Source organism: Heteronotia binoei, chromosome 9, assembly GCF_032191835.1.
Source record: "Heteronotia binoei isolate CCM8104 ecotype False Entrance Well chromosome 9, APGP_CSIRO_Hbin_v1, whole genome shotgun sequence".
NCBI lineage: Eukaryota > Metazoa > Chordata > Lepidosauria > Squamata > Gekkonidae > Heteronotia > Heteronotia binoei.
In genome coordinates, this window is record NC_083231.1 from 56,033,860 (window position 1) to 56,046,818 (window position 12,959).

At 41.2% G+C, this 12,959-nt stretch overlaps 1 protein-coding gene across 1 annotated transcript in view; it reads left to right on the top strand.

Moving 5' to 3' along the window:
• Positions 1 to 2,905: 2,905 nt before the first annotated feature.
• Positions 2,906 to 12,959, top strand: part of TMEM154 (transmembrane protein 154) — a 39,831-nt gene continuing 29,777 nt past the window's right edge. The window contains exon 1 of the mRNA XM_060247324.1: positions 2,906 to 3,070. Coding sequence (XP_060103307.1) covers positions 3,007 to 3,070 — 64 coding nt within the window. The 5' untranslated portion in view covers positions 2,906 to 3,006. The remainder of the gene's footprint in view (positions 3,071 to 12,959) is intronic.

Here is a 12,959-nt window from a genome sequence, read left to right on the forward strand (position 1 = left end):
TGTGTGACATCCCAAGAGTAATATTTTGTGTGTCACTGTTTCTGGAAGTAGGGTGGTTCTTGGAGTTGCTTTCCATGCTTGAATATACGTGTGCAAATGCAGGGCATGAATGGATTACACATAGTGGTCACTTCTATATCATGAATTTGTTTCTCAGGAACAAGAAATTACCTCTAAAAGCAAAATTGTGTTTTCCATTGGTCAATGTGGTAAAAGTAGAAAAGGAAATAAATGAAATTATATTAAGGTTATCAATTAACCTTGTGAATTTCCACAGACATCTGCTGGAAGACAATTTTTTGTTTGAGTAAGTTCACCTTGATGCATCGGGAGGTACCCAGCGATCATTAGAATTCTCTTTCATTTTCCTTTCTTTTCCAGCAGACCCAAGCTTAATTTTTCCAGATTTAGCATGGATTTACAAGGTCAACCCCACAGAGATTCTGTTACAGTAGTCCAATCTGGAGATTACAGTGACATGGATCAGTGTGGCTAGGTTGGCAGAATCCAGATGTAACTGAAAAAGGCAGTCTTAGCAACCACCAAGGGTCCAGAGATGCTTAGCAGAAAGACAGACAGGGCCTGCAGGAGCACAGACCTGGGAAAGCTGAGCAGGGGCAGCGGGGCGGTGGGTGCACTTGGAGGCATGCGGAACCTGCCCTCCCTTGCTGTGGAAGCCGTAGAGGTTCTGAGCGCCTCTGAGCATAAGGTCTCTGAGTGCTTCTGAGGCTTGGAGGCACTCAGAGCATCTCTGCCTCTATGCTCAAAGGCTCTTGGAGCTTCTAAGGCTTCCAAGGCAAGGGAGAGCAGACTCCAAGCATCTCCTAGCTCACCTGAATACATGGCTTTTTTGCAGTAGCCATCCCTTAGCAATAATCTGCCACCACTGCCTCCTAATTCTAAAAGGCATACAGTAAAAAGAAAAAAAACAAGTCAGATTTTTAATTGTGACTTACCACTTAGTGTCTATGTGTGCCTTCAATGTCTATGAACACAACTGATCTTGTAATCAGTTCTTGTTATCACCTCTTGAATAGATGCTGCTGACTGTCTTTTTGTCTTATGCCAGTCATTTAAAGAATGCACTCTGCTGCACAGGTGCAAAAAGGTGATGAGCTTTAAACAAATCTGTGCTTTATACAAGTCCATCGGTTTAATATCCTGAATGACCATGACTTCAGAGGATATTAGGTATTTTCTAACAAATGAGATTATCTCTTCTTGGACTGAACAAAAGCAGCCACAATCTGCAAGGACTACTGTGAGGCTCAGCATGGTTCTATGCTCAGACTTTACCAAGGAAAATTGATGCAATCTGATCAGGAGTTTGCCTTGCATATAAGTGAGGAATTATGAATAAGCTATGTCTGCTTTGTAAGCATGTTTATTGTGAAGTTTTTAGCATGCCCACTTTCCTCAAGCTCACACACGTGTAGCTTGATTTGTAAGAAGGGTATGAACGCAAATTGGATGTGATGAAACTGAGAAGGAAAGCTGCCTCTGGTAAATAATTTTAAAGCTCTGGCCTCACCATCTGCCAAACGTTCATTGTGTTGCCCTTGGGGCAATTTGTTTTTTAATAGCAACAGTACTGCCCTACCTACTGCCCTAAGATGGTGAATACAAACACCATCAAAGAAAAAAATAATGCTCCTTCCAAAATTAAAACACACCACATAAATTGTAAACTAGTTCAAACCACGATGAAATCAGGAGGTGTCCTTAAGCAAGGTATTTGGCTTGGTTCAGACATTAACCAAAACTTGACTTATTTCAACTTCAGTTAAATTGGAAACAGTTTTTCAGATCACAGACAGTCATTCAATCCCAGTTTACTTTGATATTTACTGGGTTTGTCGAATTTGGTCCTTTTCCCATCTTCTGTACTGAGATCTAGTATCCCAGCCTGCATTATGGCAAGAACAGCACCAGCCATTGTTCCAGGATGAAGCCAGGATGTCTGAATTCATATGTCAGGTAAAAATGTAAATTGAACCACAAACTTCTATGAATTGGGAGGTTGGCTGGCAAAATGGCTTGTTTCGTATTGGTTTGTGAGCCATTTGAAGTTTAAATCCCTGCTTTCTTCTTCCCACAGCTTTTCACAGGGAGCAGAAAGCAGATTTTTAAATGGCTCAAAGCCATTTACACCAAACAACTGACCTCAACTGTTTTTTTTTGTGAAGAGCCACAAACTGCACCAGAATTCATGGAAGTTCATGATGGTTCTTCAGTTTGCAAACATCACTTTGCAAAGCATGAACCAGCCAAAAATTGTGATGAACATCATCATCACAAAATGCACAATGTATGTATTGCTCCCCCCCCCTATAATAAGGGAGTAATAATACTCACCTACCTCTTACAGAATTGTTATGAGAATTAATGAGATATTATTTTTGAAGGCCATCGAACACTCAACAGTGTGATGCAAAAGTTACATATTATTAAATTGTGGAAGCAGTTTGTGTGACAGAAGAAAAATGCTGGCCCGGATCCCAATCCTACCCCAAAGCTGCTTCGGAAAGTCAGGCAACCTTCCAGCACAGATTTGATCTGGCACGAAGAGCTACAACTAGCAAGTACAATGGATCCCTCGTGTGTTCTTGGAAGTGCTTCTCACTGGTGAATTATATTTGAACTGGTCCATGATATGTCTGCTGCAGTAAGAAAATCTCTTTTATTTCCTGCCAGACAATGGTATTTGGGTCTGATGGTATGGTGGGAAAGAGATGGTCAATCTTGAAAAACAGAGGAGGATTGCAAGAGACTCCCAGACAGATTTCTGTAGCACATCAGTAGAATCAGCGCCTTCAAAGCAATCTTTCACAATCGTTGCTCATTTCACAGGCCCAAACTGAATTACATCACTTCCTAAAAGCAATCATGCATCTTCTTAAGGCATCTCACACATCTACCACAAATGCAGGAAACAGGAAATGTACATGTTCTGTAAAGCTGAGAAAGAATGACAGCAGTCTCATACCTGCTCACAGAGAAGCTAACATGCAGGAACGCAACTTCGTGTTGTCTTTGTTACTGTTGCTCAGTGAAAGACTTGCCTACTATGGTAAGTAGTAACATGCCTTTTGCGTTGTTAAGAGGAACTACACAGATACATTTTATGCTTGAGGCAAAGGAACTGTTTTGAAGTGTTACACCCAGAAAATCTGGTCCCTGTAAAGGCAGTTTGTGCAAACTTTGACGTGTTTCTTTCAGCTTTGCTTTTCAACGGTTTGCTTGCTTTCCTTTTCGTGGCTCTCCGGTTTAAGCTGCAGATTCAAGGTGTGTTAAGATATGTACAAAGCTTTTGCTTTTGTCCCAGTGCTTGTGATTTTAAAGTCATTTGATATGTTTGATATAAAGTCATTTGATAGTATTGGAAACCTTTGTTTCTGAGGCTGCAGTCCTAGAGACAATTATTTAGGATTAAATCCCATTGAATTTAGTGGGATTTGTCTCTGAATAAAAATGCATGGATCAGATTGTACCTTCATATTTCATGGGCAAATTAAAAAGCAGGCATTATAATGATATGTGAAAACTGGAATCAAATAATTAGATAACCACAAAGAATCCTTTATTAAGCTCTAATAAATGAATATCCTCATTATTTAAAATACAACGCCATCCAAATAATATATATAAACATAATAAATGTGTTTTAATAATAAAACATAAATAATATGTTTAATAATAAAACATAAAAAATGTGTTTTGATGTGATCCCCTCATATAAAATAGTGGGGAAGTTCCTAATTTTATTTTCATGTGTTTAGGATGCAGTGTTGATACCTACATTTAGTTTAGTACAACAGAGAGAGGCTGGCACTTATTCATCACTTGCTTTTAGTTATAAAACAGTTGTCTGCTCACGGACTCACTTAAACATTGCAATTCAATCCAGCAACGCTGTCCCTGAATGAGGAGGGAAGTTTGTTTTCATAATTTCTCCAATCTCTGGGTTTCATGATGTTTACAAAAAGATTTTTCTCCCCTCAAAGGGTTGTGCTATCAACAGCCTCTGAAAAGGATTCTTAGTCCAGTCAGCAATATGCTTTTCATGGTATCAAATCAAAGAAGCCATCCCTTGATAATAATATGCTTATGGCTTGGATGGCTGGAGTATTTGCAGTCATGTAAAAGCTGCTGGTGGGATTCAGACTGAGTACCTGATATTCTAAACTGGGACCTGTAACTTAACAACCAGTCTTGGAAATTCCATGAATGAGAACAATGTAAATCTTGGTAGAATTGTGGATAAATAAGGCTGCAGACTGAAACAATGTAGTTAGGAGATAAGAATTTCCTAATGAAAACTGATGTGAGTTAGGAAGAGAAAATCTTGCAAGCTCCAGACAACACAACACAACAAGAAGAATTGCTGCAGAGGAATGGCATTTAACCCATCATCTGTCACATTAAGTCTTCACAAAAGGCTCTGAAACATAAACATCATCATTTTTTAGGTGTTTGACAGAAGGCCTGTCCAGCCCTAGCAAAAGATTGCATGATGGAATCTCTCACTCCATTTCTCATTTAGTAAGGAGAGAGCATTTGGCAAAGCAGCTCATCAGGGAGAGGATGTGAAGGTCCAGCAATCTAGGTGTGTTGCTACCACCACTTTCAGGCAAAATATACAACTTAAACTTTCTTCTGAAGGAAGGAAGTTGTTTTGAAAGACATTCTAAAGGCAAATGAAACTATAAAAGGGGGTTCTCACTTAGGTGATTTCCAAAGAAGACTGGCTTGACCACTGAATTTTGAAATATAAGTGAATTTGCCTTTTTCTGCACAAAACAGACAAACTTTTAAGAACTGAGAAGAAAGCAACTGTCTCACTATGAGAATGCTAAACACAGGGAAGTCCCAAGTTGGTCTCTTGTCTATAATTTGGATAATGTTCTTGAAGTGCTGTGTAGCTGGACTATAATGATTGGGGAAATGACAATATTTAGGTGATCTCTGAATAATTATTTTAAAAAATATTGGCACCCTACTCTTTCAGTGATTGCAGCTTATGAATGCTATTCTTATCAGAACCATTAAAAATACTATACTACATGCATACTATACTTGGTCTTAGTCAAAGGCCAAGAAACCTTTAAATAACAACAGCAAAAACCAAACAATGCAGGTTATCAATCAAGATTGAATTGAAGACACCCAGCTCTTCAGACCTAAAAGCTCTTAAAATATCTCCTACTAAGGATGCTCTGTCTTCTGCTTAAAAAAATATGCACCCCAATCCTAAGAGCTTTGATTCAGAAAAAGATCCTGCCAATTTCACTGGGGCTTCCTTCCAGGTGCCATGCTTAGTTTAGGATCACAGCTTAACATTCCCTCTAGGAAGGCCTACAGCAACTAAGGTCTACAATACACATGTGTTTCCTGTCACCTTCAGCACCCATGAACTTTAGGGGATATTTTGTTTCTGCATTTGTTTTCTTCCCTTTAGCGCTTACTTCACTATCAGTCTGCTCCCCCCCTGCATTTTCAAAGAGCACTATTGTGGTGAGTTTTTTAAAAGTTTGATTCTAAGTTGAAATGATTTTTAGAGCAGAATGATTTCTCCCTTCCCCTTTGCTCCCCCTTGATGCCTACTTCTCCACCCACTTCAAAGTCATTCCACCCACTCACCCATTTTCTGCCATCCCTCTCCTTCATTGCTATACAACCACCATTCTTTTTTTTTTAAATTTGGCCATAGGAGATTAGCATTGAATGCTAAATCAAGAGTTTAAATCTCCATTACCTATATGTTTTTGTTTTGCCATGAAAATGTAGTGCCAAGATACCAGTGTAACAGCCGTCTCTCATTTGTTCCCATCCCCCTAGGAGGTGAGCCTAGCGCAATAATATTAGAATAGTTTAATGCCACGATCTATTAGTTTATCTGAATGTCCAGGTTTGATTTTTTTTTAAAGTTTCTAGCCTTTTTTGTTATGGAGATATGTGTGCATTGTTGCAGAAACGATCAGGACCCAGGCTCTCCAGTACTGCTCTTTTTGTGCCTTTCATCTCTTCCGATCTCCCAACAGCAAGCTGTAGCACAGAAAGGCTGGCTCTGGTTGCCCTCCTTCTCCACCTCCTCCAGGCTCACTCAGACACTTAGCAAACAGACCCATAGCTAGGGGGGCGGGGGTCGGGCAGGCCGCTCTCTGTAAACCCCCTTTCTCTGTGTAGAGCCCTTCCATTCCCAGGCTATCTCCCCCCCCCACCACGCATGCAAGACAGCACAAGAGAGAGCAAGAACGAGAGAGCATGAGAGAATGACAGCGACAGTGAATATGAGAGAGAATGGGAGAGAGAGAGAAGGCAGCGACAGCAAAAGCAAGAGAGAGAGAGCAGGAGAGAGAGAGTGACAGCAAGAGCTACAGAGAGAGTGCATGAGAGAGCACAAGAGAGAGAGCAACAGCAAGTGAGAGCACAAGAGAGAGAGCAACAGCAAGTGAGAGCGAGCACAAGAAAGTGACAGCAACCATGAGAGAGTGACAGCAAAAGTAAGAAAGAGCACGAGAGAGAGCAACAGTGAGTGAGAGAGCACCAGAGAGAGTGACAGCAGAAATGACAGCGACAGAGAGAGAGACAGCAAATGAAAGAGAGCACAAGAGAGCGGCAGCAACAGTGAGAGAAAGCAGGAGAATAGAGAGCAACAGCAAAAGTGAGTGAGAGAGAGTGACAGCAAGTGAGAGAGAGAGAGAGTGCAAGAGAGTGAGCTGGGGCCTGGCGGCTGGCTGCTGGAAGAAGCAGCCAAGCCCTAAGCCCCCCACACCAAATTTTATCCCCTGGGCCCCCCACCCAAAATATTTTGGCTACGGGGCTGGTAGCAAATGATGACATTCATTCAGAATCTTTCCTCCCCTTTCCCAGACAGACATCATAATCAACAACAGAAATCATGGCAAGGGACCAAGTGCCCTGCTCCAACGTGGGGATTTCATTTATTAATCTTTAGAAATAAATCACTTGGTTGACAGCAATTGCTCTCTGCCAGAAATAATATCTGTGCAATGGTAATTAAAAAAAAACCCCCTGCATTGTATGTTCCTGCTGGAGTGTTGGGAGGGCAGTAATTTCTTGATTGTTGTAGTGCAATATATTGTTGTAGTGCAATAATATTAGAATAGTTTAATGCCACGATCTATTAGTTTATTTGAATGTCCAGGTTTGATTTTTTTTTAAAAAAGTTTCTAGCCTTTTTTGTTATGGAGATATAAGGGTGAAAGGGTATCTCCACCATGAAAAAGATATTTTTTTTTAATGAAAAGAAAGCTGGGAATTCAGAGGACCTAGTAGGTGGCTACATTATCATGCTATAGAAGCCTAGCAATTGCCCATTTTTCCAAAGTCAGAAAACAGCCCTCCAGTAGCTTGTTGGAGAATATGGCAGCTACATGGAGATGAGGTTAGGAATATGGAACTGATGTGGGTTGTGCCCTTCCCAAAAAGATCAAAGAAAAGCAGCTTTGGTAAAGTGCTGACTGACAACAAGGAAGGGACCATGTGTGATGTTCTCCTAAGTGCTGCAGTTTGGTAGCTGAAGTGGTGGGGGGAGCATATGGAAGCAGCTTTGAAATTTGGGATCTGAGAGCCAGCAGCATGAGGCTGATAACTCAGAACAGAGCAGGAGCCACTTTGTGCTGCAACAAGAACTATATTGAGGTCATGGAGAAGGGAAAGAACAAGCTGGGTCTAGCATCCACCTCTTGAACATCATCCTCAGGCTTGTAGAAGTGTCCCCAAATTAACCTCCCTCCACCCCTGCTGAAGTTGCTGTTACTGTAATGACACAAATCAATTCCTGCAGTGCAATGCCTACAAGAAACAGAAAGGACAGGAGAAGATCACTAATTTATCTGTTGCTCTTTAGATATTACCCTGTTTCAGTTTCTAGTTTGTTTTTGCTTGTTTGTGTTTTCCCAGTCTTGAACAGAATTTCAGTTAAGAAGTCAACCTGAGTCAACCATTTTTTCTATCACCCTATGGAGTTGTTTCCTGATTTTAATTCCCTGTTGTAGATTCAAACACAGTTTGATGTGCATGATGTGCCTCACAGTTCTGGTTGAATGGTACCTTGATCAAGTAAATCATCGCACCTATTTTTTGTTGTTGTGGGTGTTACACTGAAATGTTGCTCATGATTTGTCATTTTTCAGGGTTCAGTTTCTTTCCCACCCTGTAAAAGAAAAATTTCTGAATGGGGTGGAGATATTCTTTCAGAACCCACCTTGCCTTTCTACTGTATTGTTAAGCAGAGGAACAAATGTGCTCTTTGTTTTTAAATGAGTGCAAGGGAGGTTATGATAGAGTCAGTTTCTACACAAGGTGGAGCAGAGCTTGCAGCAGTGGAATATTGGAGGCAGAGGCCTTGCAAAGTGTTCCTGATGACAATAATATACAATCCTCCCTGTTTTCATCTTGGAAAAGCAGGAGCACATACTGTATGACATATATATAAGCATATGAAACTGCATTACATCAAAGTCAGGTCAACTGATCTATATATTCAAAATCAGGGTGGAAAACTTTAAAAGATTAAAATTACTAAATAGGGTTGTCAGGTCTGACTCAGGAAATATCTGGGGACTTTGGGGTGGAGCCAGGAGCAAGGTTGTGATGAGCACAATTGAACTCCGAAGGGAGTGGGCCATCACATTTAAAGAGTTTCTAGCAATTCCTAGAGCTACGCATTTTACTTCTTGTATCAACTCCTGGTGATTATTTGAGGATGCTTTCTTTCACTTTATTTCACTCCCACGCCACCCTCTAAGCGGTGGCAGGTAGTAGGACCTGAGGAGCTTGGCAGAGCTAATGAGGGACCTTAAGTTTGTTTAATCAAGACTTCTTTAAAATGCCTTCCCTCTATTTGGAAATAATAAAGAATGGGAGCACCTTCTTTTGGGGTTCATAGAATTGATCCCCATGGTCCAATCTTTTTGAAACTTGAGGGTTATTTTGAAGAGAGGCATCAGATGCTATGCTGAAAATTTTGTGCGTCTACCTCCAAAAACAGCCCCTAGAGCCCCAGATACCCACAGATTGATTCTCCAGGAACCATGGGGTATAATGGAGTGCCAACAGACATTTTCCTCCCCCACCCCCACTTTCTGATACCCCTGACTGAAGCTGGTGAAAGGCCTCTAAATCGGGGGATCCCCTGCTTCCAACTGGGGATTGGCAACCCTAGCAACAAAATGATGAAGTCCAGAATGATTAAGAGACAGAACTAAGCAATACATGACTATAATGTATTTAATGGTGAAATGTTAGGAATGAAAAAATGATAGAACACAGACCAAAATAAAAGTATATAAGTTACCTGTATGTATCTTTTCTTACTTTGCCTTTTCAAGAGTTGATCCCCTGGAGGTCAGGACGCAGGGAAACAGTCATAGACTCCACTATGATAGAAAGAGTCAGAGTCAGTGATAAACTAGATAAGCTACAGTTTAGAGCCTCACAGTGTAAAGAGGCCTCAGGAGAGAAAAAGTATTAAAAAATTGTTTTAGTCAGATCAGGTATAATTCTGGAAGAACTCTGTCTGGAGGCAGACAACCCCATTCACAGAAGATGTGACGTCAGACTCCTGCAGCTGCTGCATTTGACTGTGAAATTATTTAACCAATTTATTTTCCTTGGTAATCTGCAGTACAGCAGTCCACAACCTGAGTTTGATCTCAGGGAAAGCTGGGTTCAGGTGGCCAGATCAAGGTTGACTTAGCTTTCCATCCTCCTGAGGTTGGTAAAATGAGTACCCAGCTGGGGAAGGCAATGGCAAACCACCCCATCACAAAAAGTCTGCCAAGAAAACGTTGTGATGTAACATTACTCCATGGGTCGGTAATGATGCAGTGCTTGCATAGGGGCTACCTTTACCTTTATGGTAATGTTTATAATTTATTTTGAGTTTCATTTTGTAAGATCCATTTAAATGTAGAGTAAAACCTGTATCGGGGTTTTGCAAGCTCTTACAGCCTCGTTCTTTATAATACACACCCATTCTCTTGATTCTGTCTTATATTCTCGCATCTTCTCAGTCTTCTAATTTAAAAAGTTCTATTCTACTTCTCAACAATGAGAAACCTGTGACTCAGTTGATTCAGAGGTGGTAAGGCTACCAAGGCAATTGTCTGAAGCAGGTCCTAACTTGCTACATAGAAATACTTTCTAAGTTTCATACATCTAAAGCTGAGGAAAAGTCTGTCAGAAGATAGCAGAAAATCTTTAAAGAGAAATATGAAGCAGAATTGAAAACAAGACTAGCAATGGAGGCTGAAAGCAAATGCTGCCTGTAGAAAATGAAACACTGTTAGTGAATTTAAGCAGTAGAGTGATAGCTAAGCCTTAGACTAACAAATTTTAATAGTCTTTTAAATGATACCGGACTCTTGCTCTTTTCTACTGCTGTAGACAGACTAACATGGCTACCCATCTTGAGCTATATGAATGGTTCTTCAAAACTGGAAAGCAACATACTGAAATATGGACTAAAGCAAAGTTAGATCTTTCAGTTAAATAAAGAGTTGCTTTTAATAGACAAGGAACAAATGTGAACTATCATGCCATTTGGTCTGAATGTGTGGATTTATTTAGATATAAACACGTATGCGCTTTAGGTTGTTTACAGTATGAGATTAGCAGCTTGCTTCAGGGCCAAGGAAAAAATTTTGGGACTTTTTTGTTGGGGCAGTGAGAGTGTCCTTTTTTCAGCAGCTTCATACTGCATTAGGATTGCCAGGTAATGCTTGGCAACCGACAAGAGAGTGGTGTGGGGAGGGGGGCATATAGGGATGCCAGTCCCCAGGTGGGGGTAAGGAATCCCTTGATTTTGTGGGCTTCTGCCTGCTGCTGGTTGGCAGGGAAAGCCTGACCCCCCCTCCAAAGTGGCCACCTCTCTTCCTCCCCTCCTGTAAGATTTAAAGGGCCCTCCAGTTGATGGGTAGGAGCATGTGGCCTGCTGATCAGCTGGAGGGCCCTTTAAATCTTGTAGGAGGGGAGGGAGAGGGGTGGCAACTGGCCGCACACCTGATCTCCAAGTGGCAAATTCACCACTTTGAATGCAGGCATGCCCTCTCCTTCTTGCAAAAAGCATTTAAAGGGATCATTTAAATGGGGTTTTTTTGCAAGTAGCAGTGTGTGCGTGCGTGCATGCGCGCCTGAACTCCAAGCCACTTGAAGTTCAGGCACATGGGGTGCCAGTCCCCAACATGATGATGTCACTTCTTCATACATCATCACATTGGGGACATCCCCCTCCCTCTCTTGAATGCCTCCAAAGATAAGGGAGGCCTTGGCAGCCCTAGGACACAGCATCATGAGAGAGAAAAATGACAACTTTGTGTACTCACCAAAAGTTGATTCAGGAAGTGACAAGAGTAGCTCTAGGAAACACCATAGAGTTTCTAGCAATTCCTAGAGCTACCCATTTTACTTCTTGTATCAACTCCTGGTGATTATTTGAGGATGCTTTCTTTCACTTTATTTCACTCCCATACCACTTTCTGAGCGGTGGCAGGTAGTAGGACCTGAGGAGCTTGGCAGAACTAATGAGGGACCTTAAGTTTGTTTAATCAAGTAAACTTGATTACAGCAGCAGACTAATAAGACTCCAAACTGAAGGTGTAGGATTTATATTTCTGGTGTGCCCTTATGTAGCACATCAAGAAGAAAGGTTCTAGCCTAGCCTTTTGCAGGCCTGTGCCTTTAATAGGAATTATTAATAGAGGGGGTCTTTGGAATATGAAGTCCTTCATTAGCCATCTGAAATGGTACAGTATTCTCCCACGTCAGCAGTCTTCCTCTTCATTACCACCTCATTCTGCTGTAAGTGTAGAACAGGCCTTCCTTAATACATCTTAACAGAATGATCCCTCCTGTAAAAAAGTCTGTGGTGAAGTTACTTTTCACACTTCTGGGTGACCTCATTTGACACAATGACATCACTGTCCAATAAAGGCTGAAAAGATGCCAGCATAGGCATGCGGACTGCAGACTTCTGAGCTCTTTAACCATAATATTGGCATGTTATTGCCAACTGTTGTTTATTTTTGTCTCCCAGGTCCCTCCCTAGGAGTCTGGCAGCACAACTGGGTGAGGGAAACAGTTTAGACTGAAGTTATTTTGGGAGCAATTAATTTATAAAGTGTCCCAAATATGTTCTGCTCTTGAAAGCAGGAACAAATATTTACATCCCGCCAACATCACATCAAGCTTTTGGAATGCCTTCTGAACATGATACTTGGGAGAGAATTATGGAACCTCTTCTGGCCTCTATCAGTCTATACAACCAAACATGTTTTTTTTAAAAAGCTTTCAGGAGCTCTGATTTTGGCCTAAACCAAATGGTAAAACTGCACAAAAAACACAACAGGAAACACATTTCCCAGTAGTTCCTACAGCATATACATATGTATTAATGGAATGCTTGCTTTTTCTCTGTTGCCTCTTTTTATATCAGGAATTCTGCTAAAATACCCACATAAACACATTGCTAGTTTTCTTCATCATCATCACCACCACCACCACCACCAACAACAACAACATTATCATAATCGAATGTGTTTTCTGCTGTAGAACATGTTAAAGGTAAAGGTAGTCCCCTGTACAAGCACCAGTCGTTTCTGACTCTGGGGTGATGTCGCATCACGATGTTTTCATGGCAGACTTTTTATGGGGTGGTTTGCCATTGCCTTCCCCAGTCATCTAGATTTTACCCCCAGCAAGCTGGGTACTCATTTTACAAACCTCAGAAGGATGGGAGGCTGAGTAAACCTTGAGCCAGCTACTTGAACCCAGCTTGAACTCAGGTTGTGACTGTGAGCAGAGCTTGGACTGCAGTACTGCAGTTTACCACACTGTGCCATGGAGCTCCTAGCATAGAACATAAAAACAGCCTGCTAAGATTTAGTGATGTTTTAGAGCCATTTGAATGGGAAACTAAGACCGATTATACATAG